General features: G+C 52.1%; 1 protein-coding gene across 1 annotated transcript in view; it reads right to left on the bottom strand.

Annotated features, from left to right (window-relative positions):
* Window positions 1–290: 290 nt before the first annotated feature.
* Window positions 291–17,244, bottom strand: part of Rtn4rl1 (reticulon 4 receptor like 1) — a 74,251-nt gene continuing 57,297 nt past the window's right edge. Inside the window, exon 2 of the mRNA XM_036197656.1 lies at window positions 291–3,336. Within this exon, the coding sequence (XP_036053549.1) occupies window positions 2,012–3,336 (1,325 nt within the window). The 3' untranslated portion in view covers window positions 291–2,011. The remainder of the gene's footprint in view (window positions 3,337–17,244) is intronic.

The following is a 17,244-nucleotide window of genomic DNA, read 5'->3' as shown; positions in this document are numbered from 1 at the left end:
CTATGCTGGTGAGGGAAGAGCTGTGTGTGTGTGTGTGTGTGTGTGTGTGTGTGTGTGAGTGTGAGAGAGAGAGAGAGAGAGAGAGAGAGAGAGAGAGAGAGAGAGAGAGAGAACAAGAGAGCATATTCTTGTGTGTTCCCATGAGTCAGTGTGCCCCTGTTCCCTATGGCTCCTCCTGCCAACAAGCATGCTGTGTTCTCAGAGTCAAGTCTGGTCAGGCTCACCCACCCCACCAAAGCCCAGGATCTGTCACCCATCAGGAATTCAGAGTTATGAAATGAAAAACAGGGTTCTTGTCCAAGAGAAGTTTTTTTTATTATTATTTTTCTCTCTTAATTGGATTCAGCATTTCTTACTCCTCACACAGCCTCTCTGGAAGGGGACTCAGGTTTGTGCAAAGCGCAAGAGGTTGTGCTTGCCAGAGACCTTTGGGACAACAGCCCCTATTCCCTGACTGGGCTTGCCTGCTTCGTCCCCTGCATACTGCTTGTCTGGGCTCTGACTCTTAAGTCTGGCCCTCTGACCTCTGCCTGTCCTGGGGTTTATCCAAAATGACCAGGAAGAACAAGATCTCTGTAATGTAGAGTGCCTGAGATGGTTACTGAAATGCCCTCATCTGCTAAGGCCACTAGATTCTTCTCCACTGCCAAACTATTCAGGGCCCCCAGCAGGTCACTGGCCAAAGAGCCTGTGAGTTAAAACTAAGCCTCCCATTAGGTCAGAGCTCAGAGCCTCCCTGGCCTGCACAGAGCATCACTGGTAAAACGCTAGAAGGACATGGTCCATCAGACCTATTGGACTAACACTGTGGATGCTGCCTTGTCTACTGGCTTGAAGACCCCCAAAGCCCCTTCAGCTGCTCCACTTAACTTGCCTCCAGCACCCTGACATCCGAGGAGCTACTTCCCCCATCTCACCCCGATGATGCCAGCAGCTTCTACAGTAGGGGTAGTGGGGTGCTTCAGGGTGCCAGACAGGCATGTGTTGCATATAAAAACAAGGTGATGTTCTTAAGTATCTAAGAATGTTGGTCCCCTGAAGTGATTCTCACTGTTTCGCTTCCTCCCCAACTCTTCCCACTGACACCTTTGCCCCAGCAAGCCCAGGAACTATTGTTGCCAGCTGGGATTCTGAAGAAAAATGCCACAGGTTTTTTTTTTTTTTTTTTCTTGCTAGAAAGTACCAATACAATCTGAAGTTGAGCAAATATAGGTTCCCATATAGTTTATAAACATGATAAGACATACAGTTTGGTAAGGAGTGGGGGTGGGCCTGTGCATTTGTGTATTTATATATGTATATATATATATTTATATTGTGTGGGCGTGTGGGTAGGGAGTGAGAATATATATAAGTGGACATAGGTATAAAGCTGCACCTTCTGTGTGACCCTCATTGCGAGTGAAGTTCTAAATGTCATCCTCTGGCCATCTTTCCTTTGGTGATTGGTTCTTGGACCCCAGCAGATCTGCCAGGACTGCCTGAGACATCAGGAATGAGAGGCATTACCCCTGTGGGTAGGGACTGAGGGTGGCATATGGTTGGACTGGGCAGGTTGACTAAGTGGCCTCAGGCAAGAGCCCAGAATGCTCTGATTGTTGGTTGCCCCAGCTGGTGAGCCTTGTCCTGAGTCCTGTTCCTTCCCAAAGCAGCAGGGTCCGTCGGCCCTTCTTTCCAAATGACCAGGATTCCACAGAGCCCAGCTTCTTCAAAGGGCACATGTCCTGTCACTGCTGATGGTTCACTTGGTGTGCCTTTGACCATGTGCTCAAGTGGACGCTGTCCATAGGTGCTGGGCCAGGACAACCAGGTGAGATGTGCTACCCTTCCTGTCTAGAGCTGTACACCTCGGACTTACAATTCACCAGGAAGGGTCCAGACTGTGGCTGAAGGCTTTAGCAGCCTTTCCTGAAACCCAGCAGATCTTCCACATAGAAAAACAAAAAAGAAAAGAAAAGATTCTGTTCCTTGCTGGACATGTGGCAGTGCTGGGTAATGGTGCCCTGCATCCTCAGCGGAGAGTGACTGCCAGCCCCAGTATCCAGGCCAAGAGTGAGGCCCCCAGGGAAGTGCCCGAGGAAGCCTGCTGCACCCCACTGGGGGCACGGATGGGGGTCCTGCGGGCACACTTGCCCTTCCTCTTGGGTCGTGCGGTAGGCATGATATCAAAGCTGAGCTTGTGCTGGTAGTCAGGGGCATAGTCCTGCAGTTCAGGAAGCTGTTTCCCAGTGCTCATCTTGGAGACCTGGTTTCGGTTCCTGTGACTGGTGCAGTTCTTGCCTGGCTTCTTGTAACCTGACCTGGAGCCAGGCAGATGGCCATGTGGGTAGCCTTTGTCCCTGGAGGTGCCATGGGATGGATGGTGCTCCTTGCGGGCAGCCCTGTCAGAGGTGGTAAGCGTGTGTGACTTGATCTGGTGTGGAGATGCTGGTCCTGTGCAGTTCCGGAAGTCCTCAGCCCTCAGCAGCTTCAGATCCTGGCCTTGCCGCAGCTCAGGGGTCGCACAGGGAACAGCGGAGCTGGAGCCTCGGAACCTCCGCAGCCACTCCCACAGGGAACGCGCACGGCAGCCACAGTCCCAGGCATTACCATTGAGGCGAAGGAACTCCAAGGCCACCAAGGGGGCCAGACAGTCACCCTGCAGCTCAGTGAGGCTGTTGTTGAAGAGAAAGAGGGTGGTCAGCCTGTGGAGGTCATGGAAAGCCTTATGGTGGACCCACCGTAGCTGGTTCTCATGCAGCAACAACCTGTCTAGGTTCACCAGGCCCCGGAAAATGCCTTGACCTAGGCTCCAGAGCTTGTTACCGTGGAGAAACAAGTGACTGAGGTTGACCAGGTCCACAAAGATGTCATCTTGGAGGTACTCAATGTGGTTGTCCTGTAAATAGAGGTACTGCAGGCTGTGCAGGCCACCAAAGATGCCTGCGGGCAGAGCACTCAGTCCACACTTATAGAGGTAGAGGGCATGGAGCTTCACCAGGCCCTGGAAGGTCTCAGGTGCCAGCGTCCGCAGCTGCCGGTTGTCCCCAAGGTCTAGCTCCTCCAGATGCACAAAGCCCTCGAAGGTGTTGGGAGCAATGAAAGTGATGTTGTTGGAGTAGATCCAGAGGGTGACCATGGCGGGGCTGAAGTGGCCCTGCTGGAGGAAAGTGATGTGATTGTTCTGCAGGAAGATGCGCTCGCTGTCCTCTGGGATGCCCTCCGGGATGACGGCAAAGTTGTGTGCCTGGCAGCTGACAGTCATGGGCGAGGGGTAGCACACACAGTCTCGAGGACAGCCACCACCCAGGGGTAGCTCCCCAGCCAGCAGCAGCAGCAGCAACTCCACACAGCACCCTGGTGGGGAGAGAGACAGAACAGCTGTGAGGGGCTGCCTGGGGAAGGGGGAGATGTGTGGGGAACCGAAGGTGGAATGGGGACTGGCGAGTGACCCTCTTGGCCCACAGGGGCTCTGTCTTCTGTACTGTATGCAGGGGTCCCTTAGGCTAGGAGGCCGGACAGGAAATTTGGGGCCAAGGCCCACATTCTCTCCACACCTCTTGGGCTCTCTGTCCTGAAAGTCTCGAATCCCCATCCAAACATCTCTTCAGGCTGTCAGCCCTCCTGCTGGGTGGAACACACCCGCGAACACAGCATGTCAGCCTCCAGCTCTGGGCCCGGCCCTGCCACTTGCTCACTGTTAGCTGCCTTCACGAGTAATGACTCTTAACAAAGCAAATATCCCATCTGGAGTCCTGAACGATCACTTTATTCAAATGGTTCCTCAAAAGAAGGAAAGCATCGCGTTCATGATACCAAAACATACTTCAGAAGATGCCTCATTCACATTGTATTCCAAACGTCAAGTACATAACACACACACACACACACACACACCCCCTCCTTGCCTCGGTTTCCTCGTTTGTTAAATATGGTTCACAGAGCTGAACGGGTGTCCAGAGAAGGCGTGTTTCTGTGAGGGACTGTGAGTGACACCATGGTTGACATGAGGCTTCCCTGGGGTCTATGACATTGACTGCCAGATCGAGGCTGCCCCCCTCTGATTCACCTTCTGGCCCTCTGCATCTCTCTACCGTGCTTGAGATTGCCAGGCTAAGGCTGTAAAACCAGGCCTTGCCTCTTGACTGTCCAGAGCATTTCCTCTGTAGCTTCTCTCTAATTGGGCATTAATTAGGCATTCGTTAATGGATCCTTAAAATAATTATTTTCGGATGTGTCCAGCCTGTGGTCGGGTAATAGGCCCACACTCATTACTGAAGCAGCCTCATTATGGACGATTGTCATTACCTGCCTTTTTCCAGGGTCACAGCTGCCCCAAGTGGCCCAGCAGGCGCGTCAAGAAGATGGGGACAGGCTCCAGGCCTACAGACGCCCACCCTGAAGGGCCAGGCAGCCATAACATACCCCGCTCAGCTAGCCTCTTGCCCTTTCTTTTCCGGCTTGTTCAGCTGGGACTCTTGGGAGAGCCAGGGCGTCTAGGGCATATGAACTGAGTCTTCTTGCTACCAGCTGTGTCCAGATCATGTGGGATGAAAGAGGCTACCCTGTTGATCAACCTACCCACCCGGGGACTCAGACCCACTCCTACCCAGGCCCAGGGGCTGCCCAGGTTTCTGGCCAAGCAGGTCTCCACCTTGACTGCCATCCCAATCACCCCCCCCACCCCATTCCCGACAGAAACAGCATCGTAAGTAAGTGACAGCTCCCAGCTGTTGGGAGTTATGGGTTCCCAGAGAGTGGCAGCTGCTTCTTGTCCCCCTGTAATCACCCGGCTTCAACTGAATGTTTCCAGCACATAAAAATCATCGCACATAATTTAGTTTTTGCATAATTGGGTTCAGTTGCGTTTCAGAGCAATTACGACCTTAGTGGCGGCGTCTGCACAGCATAGGACCCTTTCCGGGCTGGGCCATACTCTGCAGGTCCTCTGCAATGCTGTTACCCCACCACCAGACAGCATGCAGGCCATAGCCACCTCTGCTCAAGTTCCCTCTCCAAAACACGTCTAGGAGGTGTTACTCTGCCAATCTTCCTCCTTGGAGTCCTGGGTGTGGCCTCCAGCCTACCACCCCCTGTCCAAGAGCTCCTACGTTGCAGAGGGGGGCAAGGGCGAGAGAGGGTCCAAACCCCAGCCGGCTGGAGGGCAGCCTGCCCTGCGCCATCAGCATCCAACCCTCACTGGCTGCACTGTCCACAGGCCCCTCCCTGATCTCCTTGCCGGGCTCGCACCCTCTCTCCTGCTCAGGCCTTCCCAGAACCTTCCCCAAGGAGTGGCTCTATCCCCATCACTCCGAGAAAGCCCAGACTCTCGGTTCAAGGACATCCACAATGCTTGGCTCACATTTTAGGCTGAAGGAGACACAGCAGAGCCTCCACTGGGGGTCTTGTGAAAATAAAGCATTTCCTCCCTGGCCTGCAGCTGCAGGCGGGTAGGGGCTGCGGGGGGCTTAGCGCTAATGCCATTCGACATTTGTACAGCTCATCGGAGTTTACAGAGTGCTCTGCCTGCACCCTCAACCAGTCCCGTGCTGTGTGTACTCTCCCACCCGCTGTGACTGCTCTGTCTCTGTGCACCCCAGAAGAATCTGGGGGTTCCTTGGGTAACCCTAAAGCAGGGGCCTCCAGGGAATACCAGTGCACAGGGGAAACCAGGCTAGGGCTCTGTTTAGGCAAAACAATCAAACTGCACCAAAGCTCCGCTGTGGAATTAGTAACCAGTTATGAATGCATGGTGGCAGGTGGAAGAGGGGGCTAGCAGGGCAGGGTGGAGGCAGGACTGGGGTTTTCCTCAAAGAGGGCAACAGGAGGAAAAGGGACTCTAGACAAGACCTGATGCAGGACCAGGCTCAGTCCCCTGTTACCTTAGGGAAGAACAGGCTATCATCCCTAGGAGGTTGAAGGCAATGAGGCCAAGGACTGTGCGGGACAGTCACTTCCTGCACGGTGAAGCATACTAAGAGGATGCAGGCTCAGGGCAGCTGATCCCTGTCCTTTGCTATTTTCCCACATGCCAGGGTCCACGCCAGGAAGGCTAGCCTTCCAGGACCTCCAACTCTCCTAATGGGAAGGTATGTTGAGGGCTCGACCAAGTTTACATCCGTGTCTTTAAAAGCCAGTGGTATTACTCCAAGACCTTGGATTAGCTGTCCCAGCCAGTCCTGGCCACTTTTGGACCCCTGCCTGAACCAGCAGGTGCCAATCCCAGTCATCCAGCAGGTTTCTTCCCAGGAAGGCAGTCACTGCATCACCATGGCGCCTTCTGTGCCCCCTCCATGAGGCCCTTGGGAGCCCTGCCCCACTGATTGCCTGATTAATGTACCAACAATGAGGATGGAGCCTTTGCTGTGCATTTTAAGATTGCAAATTAGCAGGAACCCACGTCTCTGCGTCTCTGCAGAGAGGCCCTGCACCTCTTCTGCCAGACTCCTCAGGCCCCTCCTGAGCAGAGCTGCCTTCTGCTTGAGGGGGCGGAAGGGAGAAGACCCAGCTCTCCCTGCCTTCCTCTCCGGGGGATGCCCTTCACTGCGTTCTGCCTCACTACTCCCAAACCTCCAGCCTCCCACCCACGCGCACGAGCTCCCCAAGCGGCTGTATAACCTCATTCACTCCTCCTTCCATTCACACTTGCCCCTGAGTCTGGGAAGTCACAGAAGCCAGTGTTGGAAGAACCTGGCAACGAGCATCATTGTCCATTTGCATATGGGGGTGGCAATGCCCAAGGTACCTCCTATCTTGGGAGTATAAGGGAGGTTTAAGGAGGGGCCTAAAGGAAAGCCTCTGCCACCCCTGGGCCACTAGGGGTGTGATCTATTTGACCCATGAACTAGGCTGAGAGGGATCCTGCTCTGTGCAGCTGCCTTGGCTGTGAGGGGAGTCTGCTCACATCTAAGCACAGAGGACATCCAAGCAAGGGTGCTGGCAGTGTCCTTGGGTCAGCCTGCAAACTCCAAACTCCTTCTGCCAAGCTGAGCATGGACAGCCACCTCGCCAGATGTGCCTATGAATGCTCCCATGGGAATAGACCTGGTGGGGTGGGCAGCAAGGCAGAGGCAGCGGAATAACATGTGCAAAGGCACTGAGGTGCAAAAGTGGGCGGTATTTCCCACCCCTCTAATGGTACAGAGCCTCCAAGGAAGACTGGGCTGGAGAAACCCAGGGCTGGGGTGATCAGAGAGCTTAGCACTGGGACCAGCATCAGCAGGGCCTGTCTGCGATACCTAAGCCACACAATCCAGTGTAGTAGGGGCCCTACAGTACCCCAGCCACCGGAAGTAGGAGAGGAACTAATGAGGAAGGGTGGACTCTGGGAATAGGGCCTTTAAACTGAAGCTCTCATAACCCTGTGGGGGCAGCATCTCCCACACAGGAGAAAATGAGGTGCCCAGAGCATCAGTGGCTGGCCACAGCTGGAGAACACAGTGGTGTGACAGACCCTGTCTAGTTGCCTTCGGGCTGGGGCTCTCGCTTCAGCTTCCTGCCCAGGATCCGGCCAAGCAGCCTCAAATAGGGCTGGTCAGCTTTCTCGGGACAGGGTAGCATCCTAGGGGCACCTGCCTGCCCTCCCTCCCCTTGAGGAGGGACATCCCCATGGCTGGTTTCCCCCATGGTCCCAGGGCAGGTCAGTGGGTCTCTCTGAAGCTTGCAGGCTGCTCGGCTGTGTAGCCAATCTCTCTGGCCTTCAGCCCTCCCTCCCCTGCCCCCAGCCTGGCCAGATGCTCTTCTCTGAGCAATCAATGCTAACCGAATGCTCTCTGCTGCGTGGATGGCGGCCTCAGGCCAGGCCGGCTGCACTCCTGGGGCTGCTGGCGCCTCGGGCCACTTGGCACTTATGCCACTGTGTTCTAAGCATAGGCTCCTTCCTGGCTCATCTCTGAAGACAAGGAAGCTGGCCAGCAAACAGCTGGGCTCCCCTCAGCAGCCTCCACTGCTGGGCAGCATGGCCAGCAGCCTCCTACCCATGGCTGCGAGAAGAGTGTGGTGGAGCCAGAGGCTGGCCAGAGTTGAAGCCTGGCTGCTCCTTTTAACGTTCGAAGGATCCTCATTTTCCTCATCTGCAAAATGGGACAATCACTGAAAACTCGGCCCGTCCTCCGGCCCACAGATGCTGGTACCACCCACCACACCCACATCTCCATCTGTCTAACTGAATCCATCCAAACCACGCTCCTCTCTTCCTCCATCACAGCCTCCACACGTAGCTTCTCCATCTTGGGTGAAGAGGACCCGCTCACTTCAGCTGCTCAGGATCAACACCTCAGAATCGTCGTGGTTCCTTCCCTCACCCCGTACTCTACTTTCTGGAAATCCCGGTGGTTTAATTTTAGAATTCACCCAGTGTATACCCACTCACCACAGCCATTACTAACATCACTCGCCTGGACTGCTGCGGTAGCCTCCTGGGTGGGCCCCCGGTCTCCACACTACATCTTCTCCAACAGTAGCCAGAGAGGTCCAGGGAAAGTCCCAGTCAGAATATGCTGTCCCTCTGCCTAAATCCTCCATGGCTCCCATCTAACCCTAAGGTGCTCCCAGGTTTAGATCAGGCCCAGAGGCGCTGCTCTTGCTGGCTACACAGACCTCACTGAGTCCCTCCCATACGCCAGGCACTCGGCCTCCTGCCTTTGCCCATGCTGTTCCCTCCTCCTGGAACTGTTCCCAGTATGTCTATAGGGCTTCTTCCCAGTGAGGCCACTCTTCAGCAGCCAATCTTCAAGGTGCTTCTTCCCCGGTACATTTTAGTCTACAGCATGCAACCTCTTCTAACGCACAACACAATTCACTTGTTTACTTTCTGTCTCCTACTGTTCTGTCCTGATGAGTGTGTTTCCTGCACACAGTAGGTGCTCATTAATAGTTCTGGGAGAGGGAAGCACCTTCCCAAGTCTCTGCAGAATTGAGTGATGACACTTAGAAAACCCCAAGGATCTGGTTCATAGTAGGTGTTCAGTAAACATTAGTAGTAATTACTCCTGAGGAGACTCGGAGCCTCAGGATGAGAGCAGGACTCTGGCTCTCATCAAGGTTCCCTTGGTCCATCAAGGAAGTGATCAGATGATATACTAGCTCTGAGAAGGACCCAATACCAGGCCTTTCCTGGAGCAGGGGGACATAGACAGCTTTGCACAGGACTGGGGAGCTCCCCAAGGTACGGGACTTTCAGTGAAAAACTGGAATAGTCCCAAACAAACCAAAACAAGTTAGTCACCCTAAAGGAGGGCCAGGACTAGAGCCTTTTAAACAGAAATGTCTGGGTTAAAGAAGGGAAGAGGCCAGATTTGGTGGCACACACCTTTGATCCTAGCACTTGGGAGGCAGAGGCAGGAGGATCTCTGAGTTCCAAGACAGCCTAGCCTATAGAGCAAGTTCCAGGACAGCTAGGGCTATATAGAAAAACCCTATCTCAAAAGACCAACCAAACAAACAAACAAATATCCTAGAGGTGGGGGAAGTGGGGGAGGGACCATGCAAGTGTATGTTAGTATAATATCACACTGTGCCTCAGTACCTGTAGTCCAGGAGTCAGAGCTGGACTCCCCAAAACATAAGCATGGGCTGTGGATATTTGAACATTATGTGTATGTGCATGTCTGTGTAGATGTCTACCTGAGGTGTTTATGTGCTCACACATTTTGGCCTGCATGCTTACGGATGTAGATATAGTTCATATGCAAGGCATTTGCATGTAGACATAGTTCATATGCAAGGCATTTGCATGTAGATATAGTTTATATGCAAGGCATTTGCATGTATCTGAGTACATGCATATAAGCTCACATCTGTCTCTAGAGACTATGGGTGACAGCCCAGGCCCCCTTTATCCTGCAGCATCTCAGGCACAGCACCCCCTGGGCCTGGGGGTGGCACTGAGGTGTCTTATCCTGGTCCTCACCTCCTCTTCGCCTTCAGCGCTTGCTCACCTCCTCACACTGAACCAAACACCCTCTCCCAGAGCCAGGATTCCCCTCAGCTGAGAAGGGGGCAGCTTCCCTTTGGAATAACCTTTGGCTTTTTATGTGCCTGGGCTGGTCCCCTGGAAATAGGCCTGGCTGCCAACACCATGCTAATTGGACCGACCGACAACTTCTCCTGAGAGCAATTTGGGCTTTCCCATATCCTACCCATCAGGTCTCACTTCCTTGCCTGCATGGGTGTGCTGGAGGGGGTGGGGCTGGAGGCCACCCTGTGTAGCTCTGTATTAAGGCACTGCCCAAACTTATGACCCACCCCTGTGGGAGCCCATTTCATCTAGGCAACTCCAGATGGGCCACAAAATCTCCCTGAGGTCTTATGGGCCTGGGAAGCCCTAGTGAGCCTGTCTGGGCACCTAAGCTTCCTGGGCCTGAGAAGGCTGCATGGGAGATTGCATTCACTGTTATTGTTAGCAAAGGATACTGTTCCCAGACTGCCAAGACATCCTGGCAGTATTCACCCCAAATCAGGACCGTCTCAGAATCCAGAGCATATGCTGAGAGGCTCTTAACCAAGGCCTAAGGTTCCCTGGAAGGCATCCTGCTTTCTGCTCTGTCCTTTATCCCAGTCCACATCCCCACCTGTGCCTACATGTCTCTGTGGGAAACGCAGGGCTCCTGGACTTTCTTAACCTCTCCCAGAACCCCTCATCCACACTGTGTGTCCCCATGTTAATCAACTCTACTGCTTGGTTTGCCGGCCCTCCCTCCCTTTCACCACCACCACCATCAACAACAACAACCATTTCTTCCTCCTCTTCTTCCTCCTTCTCTTCTTTTTTACCAGGATCTTATGTGGCCAGAAAAGGCCCTAACCTCCTTTTGAATACTTGATCTTTTTGCCACCACGTTCTGGAATTACGGGCATGTGCCACCATGCCCCGCAGGTAGAGCTGCAGGGTTCTGAGCATTCATCCTTCCCAGGAGGTTTCTGGGACTTGCCTCCTGCCCAGGAACCTTGTGGAGCCAACTCTCACTCCCCACAAACAATAGCAAATTGTAGGTGCACCTGCAACCCGATGGGTAAGTGACAATATATTCTGGTGTGTGTAGCGGGGCGGGGCCCATTTGAAGGGGTTGGCAACTATCTATGGAGATGCCAGAGGCATGCAGGGGGGCGGTGCTTCCAAACCCTGAAGAAGCAGTTCTCTGCCAGGGTCCTTGTTTCCAGAGAACCTCCCTCCACTTTCCTAGTTGTCTGAGAAAGGCATTCAGGACTGACAGGCAGGCTCTGAGTATAGCCTATACCTGCTGACCACCCTGTTCTGCATCTGTCCCCAATCCTCTCCATTTTGGGGAGAGGATGGGCTCATGGTTGTCTCTGCAACATTAGGAGACACAGCTCCTTCACTCATGGATCCTCCTGGGGGTGGGGCTGAATTAAGTACAGGAAACACAAAGGAGGGACTAAGATTTAGATGAAAGAAGGGTTCTATTTTAACTATGGGCTCAGCATTTGAGTTGCAACCTAAAGGCTAAGAATGAGGAACAAGGGCTGGCAATGTGGCTTAATTGGCAGTGCTTGCTTAGAATGCATAAAGTTGTAGGTTCAAATCCCAGAAACATATGAACCAAGTGTGGTGAGGAACACCTGTATCTCAGCACTTGGGAGGCAGAGGCAGGAGGACCAGAAATTCAAGGTCATCCTTGCCTACATAGCAAGCTTAAGGCCAGCCTGGGCTACATGAGACTCTGTCTCAAGAAGAAGAAAAAGAAAGAAAAAACAAGGAACAAGGATAGACTGAGGAACAGCTTCTCAGAGAATGACTGGTACAATAGCCCTGGAGCAGGACTGTGCGTGGTATAGATGCAGGGGAAGGACAAGGAAAGGTGGGAGCCAGAGGTTGAAGGAGAGGCGATATGACTGGATCCCAAGAGGACAGGTTGGTACAGAGCAAGGCAGGCAGCAGGGAGGCTTGTGGCTACCATCTGTGAGAGATGTTGCGAGGTCCCAGAGGCAGAGAGCAATGGGCAGCATGGAGAATTGTTTAGGGTGGCATCCAGATGAGCTTCTGTGAGGTATGGGGGTACGGGGAGGACCGTGGTGGCTTTACCAGGTGCCACTGTGAGCCTGAAGGAGCCTAGAAGCAGGCTCGGGGACATGTGCAGTCTGAGTGGCCTCTCAGAGATGCAGTTGGTAACAGAGAAGGCAGTGCACCTGGGAGCCATTGGCATAGAGATGGCATTTAGTCCGTGGGAATGGATGAGGTCATCTAGGACAGTCAAGAGAGAAGATGCGGCATTGAATCCAGCAGTGTGTGACAGTTTGGAAGGAGGACAGAAGCAACCTTGGAGAAGATGGTGTCCCTGAGGCCCGGTGTTTCCAGAGGGAATCGATGTGCTAGGAGTGAACTGTGGATGGAAGCGCCTGATTGATCAGCCATGGAGAGGGACCAGCGGGCAAGCTCATGTCTAGGAGGTGCTGGGAACCAAAGACACAGGAAAAACAAGCAAGCGGGGTGAGGAAGGCGATGCACTGAATCAACCAGGAAATGGGAGGACATGTGAAGAAAACAAGTGTCCCAGAATCTCTATGGCGGCCGGCAACAAAGGTTTGCCAAAGATGAGGGAGGGCTCCATGTGGGAAGCCAGGTCAGAAGAGCATCCTTGACCTAGAAGACTCCCTGGAAAAGACACAAAGACAGACCAACCACTGTCTCTTTCTAGGTTTGTTTCAAGTGACAAGCATCATCCCTACTCACATTTCATTGGTCAACATCATGCATGTGGCCCTGCCTGCCATCATGGGACAGGGGGTGACTCCTCTTGGGGGAGGCAGGGAGCAAGGAGTGTCTGTGGGCACCAAGAGCACACTCACACAGGAAGCTCTGACGTTAAGTGGTTGGAGAAACAGGAAGGACCTTGTGGGGGTGTGGGTCAAGGGCAGCTATTTTTTCTTTTTTTAGCTTTTTAAAATTACAGTTTTTATCTCGAATCGCTGCACAGTAATTGTACATATTTATGGGGTACAGCCTGACATTTCAAAACATGTATACAGTGTGTGATGATCAGGGCAATTAGTACACCCATCACCTCAAATGTTTATCATTTCTTTGTGTAGGGAACATCCAAAATCCTCTCTACTAGCTGCTTTGAAATTTACAATTAATTGACAACCACAGCTACCCTACTGTGGCAACAGAACATTAGACGTTACTCCTTTCCAATGGCACTGGGCACCCATTAACCATGCTCTCCATCTCCCACACCCTCCCTGTGTTTGTTTTTTGAGATGGAAGAAATAGAGCCTGTTCACATGCCAACAAGCATGATTCAGGAGGAAAGAAACTGTCAGAGAGGACTGAAACAGTAGGCCCCAGAGGGCAGAAAATAGGGGAGATCTGAGGAACGCCTGCTGCGAGTAATGGGGGACCATGGCATACACAGAGACGACGATAGAGTTAGCCTCGACAGAGTCTACTTTCTCCACGAAAGGGTTAGAGACTGGAGGTAGAGATGAGGGTGGGAGTCTCAGGAGATGGGGAGGGATATCTGCTGTTATGGGTGAGTCAGCCCCTCTGGTCACCTGAGGGCCCTCTGCAGGAGCGCCAGCCAGCCTGATCTTGGGACTTTCTCCAGTGATATTAGCTATTAGGTGTGGCAGGAGACAAGGAAGAGTCACCCAAGAGTGGGGTTGCCAGTGAGTCTGCACCGTTCAACCAGGAGTTTGGAAGCATTTGCCAACAGGCCTTTCTGATCCCTCCTGACTCGTCTTCGATCCAAATGCTTCCTGCCCCCTTTTGGACGTTTGGGCTCTAGCTTGTGTTCTAGGACAAAGGACAACTAGACTCTCCAGGCCCCACCCCTCCTTCCACTCCCACATAGAATCTGCTCACATCCTTCAGAGCCCAGAAGAGCACCTCAGTGTCCAGCTGCTTCCCCATCTCTGCTGGCCTGAGTGCTGCATGTTATCCAGAGACCCACACTGCTCATCCTCAGGCTCCAGGCTTGGGGTACCTAACCCAAGTCACATTAGCGTGGGCTTCCTGATTGGTCTCCAAGCCCTCTTTTTACCTATCCAATTTTCCTTTAAAGTTGTCCATCACTATTTACTTTCATTTTAAAATAATACTTGCCAGTTGTGGGGAAACGTAAAAGGTATGGAAGTAAAAAGGAGGGAAAATCACTCCCTTCCCATTACCCTGACAACTGTTGACAGGTCCTTGCTGAACCTTCAATAGTTCCTTCATTTATATAGGGCTGTATAAAATTTAAATAAAATTTTTATTTAAAGAAATAAAATTGAGATTGTGTTATATATGCAGCCCTCTGCTTCCACCCAGCTGCTCAGCTCTGTACTGAGGATCCTCAGGGAGCCCAGTGGGCAGAACGGTCCCTGGCTCAGGGCAGTGGGGATTCAGCTCTCATCAGTCAGCCAGAGCCAGTTACCCGGGTATGCCATGGAAGGAAGAGTGATGGAGTTAACAGGCAAGATTCCTGGAGACTGCGGAGGACCCTGCTTTATGCCTACATTATTATTTATTTAGCTCTGAAACATCTCTCTCATCTTTCACTGCTATAAATTATCATGGCTGAGCTGGCATTGTAGTACAAGACAAGACCTTGAATCCTAGCAGCTGGTGGACAGAGGCAGGAGGATCTTTAATTTGAGGCTGGTCCAGGCTACATAGTAAGTTCAAGCCTGAGCGACATACCCTGTCTCAAAAACCAAACAAAAACTCACGGCAGGGGTGAAGAAAAAGAGACAGCCTAGCTGCTGAGAGCACTGGCTGTTCTTCCAGAAGTCCTGAGTTTAATTCTTAGGACCCACGAGGCGGCTCACAACCCTCTGTAACTCCAGTTCCAGGAGATCTGACACCCTCTTCTGACCTCCAAGGTCACCATGGACCCATATGGTACACACACATGCATGCAGGCAAATTATCCATATACAAAAAATTAATAATAAAACATTTTAAGCTAGCTGGTGCACACCTTTAGTCCCAGCACTTGGGAGGCAGAGGCAGGTAGATTGCTGAGTTCAAGGCCAACCTGGTCTACAGAGTGAGTTCCAGGACAGCCAGGGGAAAGAAAAGCCAACAAATTTATGGCAGAATGGTGGTGACTCATACCTCTAGTTCCCAGTACTTGGGAAGCAAGACTATCGGAGCCCTAGGCCAGCATGGTCTACATGAGATCCTGTTTCAAATAAAACAAAACAAAACAAAAAAATCATGGCAGAAATTGGTGATATTTGTTGCGTCCTGGGAGGCAAGGCTGATGGGAAGCTGTGGGGCTGGGCTGAAGGAAGCTACCCTCTATATGTCAGGGACTCTTGATTTATTACTGCATTGATGTATCTATTAATTCTTTAAGGTCAGTTATATTAAGTTAAATAACACTGAAATCAACATCCTTGTCCAAATCCCTGATCTTTCTTTGGACCAATTTCATTGAGCCCAAGTCCCCTTGATGGACCCTGACAAGTTACCTTCTAGAAAGTTTAGCTTACAGCCTTTAGCTTTGAGATCTGCATGAAAGAAGTCCCCAGCTACAGGGACTCAGAGAGTCAGCCCTTTCTGCTGGTTGTCTTCCCATCCAGTGAGGAGACAAGGGCTTTGCCTTGGAGACTGGAGGGAAGCATGTGTTGAACCGCCTCTGTGCCTCCTAGGGGTGTTCACACCGACTTCTTGACTAGTCCTCCCCAGTCACTGTAAAGGTATTATGTCCCCATTTTACCAGTAAGAACAAGCAAGCTCACTACACTACAGCCATTTGCCCAGGATGGTAGAACTATTGTGATTCATACAAGATGGATCCGGCATCCATAATGAAAGGCCAGATGGCTCTTTAGGGGCATTGCTCACTCAGAGACTGTCTTCCAGCATCCCCTTCTCTCGGACTTTACTCCTGCTCCCTGTGGACAGCCTCCCTCCTCCCCAGTCTCCATTATTTACATCTACTCCTTAGGCTTCGGACTCGGGAGGCTGGAGAGAGGACGGTCAGATAGATAGGGAGGCAGTGGAAATTCTGTGTAATACCCTTGTCTGTATCACAAAACTTGTCTTAAGTGCCGGCCCCAGGGATTTGCTGGAGTTGGCACAGCAGAGGTGGGGCTGTAGGTCAGATTTTAAATTGGACTAGTAGCCCCCAGAGGGATCCTTGAAAGAGGTTGCTAAAGAAAGAGTTTCCGGCGGGGACTCGGTGGTTGAGGCAGGCAGTGGTTGCATGCAAGGCTGACCTGGCCGGGTCAAGCCTGCTAAGCAGGGCCTGGTGGTGACAGGTCTGGGTTCACAGGAAAACCGAAATCTTTTGCCTTTTTCTCCCAGTAATGAGTTGGTATAAAAATGGATCTTGAATAAAATTGTCTGCAGTTTTCAAATTTCAAAAATGCATTAGTCAAAATATATCAAATTTCCATGTACTGGCTTACCACCTGCTCTAAGTGGGATCCCTTTTCAGCTGGAATATATTGAAATATGAATCACTCCCCGGGAAGCAAAGGGGATCAGAGGGAGAGTAAAGCCCTCTTAGAACGTGCAGAGTCCTGGGCTCCACTGGATCCCCACAACCACCCTTCACTCAATAACATTTATTTCCTGGGTGGCCCAGAACCTTGGCCACTTCCCTCAATCTCAAATTCCTAACCCAAGCCCTTATGCTCTGTTCAGCCTTTGCTGCAGAAGGGCAGCTGCAGCCAACTTATACCCTCCAGCCTTCCATGCTGCTGTGAGCACTCAGACTCACCAGGAAGGCGGGCCTGTCATCCCAAAGCTCCATCCAATGACAACTTTGTCTGCATTTCCTCACTGGTGCTTGGGTAAGACAGGATCTCACATGGTCCATCTTGCTGGCTGCTGCTCAGAGTGCTGCTCTTCCTTGCTCTCATCTCTATGGGTCCCTGGTCTCCAGGACTGAGCCCCAGGAGTCACACCAATCCCCAAGTGAACTCACAGGAACATTCTCAGCACCATCTCCACGGAGTGAGATCTAATGCTAGACCCGAAGTTCCCAATAGTCCACTAGACTGTCCACTGACGTCAACATGTGGATAGCTAACTACCAGGTCAGGCCCACCACATCCTCAGTGTTTCCTAACAGGCTTCCCCAGCCCAGAGGCTGATGAAGCCGTTCTTTCGGTTCCCCGGGTTGAAAATGCAGAGGCTAGTTCCCATTTTTCCTTTCTTTGATCCTCTAGGACCCACCGGTTTCCCCTCAAAATATCCCCCATTACTCTGTTCCCACACCCGTCTCTCTCCCACTAGACCACGTGATGACTTCCCTAGTGGATCTCATATCCCCCATTACTCTGTTCCCACACCCCTGTATCTCTCCC

The sequence above is a fragment of the Onychomys torridus genome, chromosome 8, assembly GCF_903995425.1.
Source record: "Onychomys torridus chromosome 8, mOncTor1.1, whole genome shotgun sequence".
Lineage (NCBI taxonomy): Eukaryota > Metazoa > Chordata > Mammalia > Rodentia > Cricetidae > Onychomys > Onychomys torridus.
The sequence above is the reverse complement of the archived record's forward strand: the minus strand, read 5'-3'. Positions and strand labels throughout refer to the sequence as shown.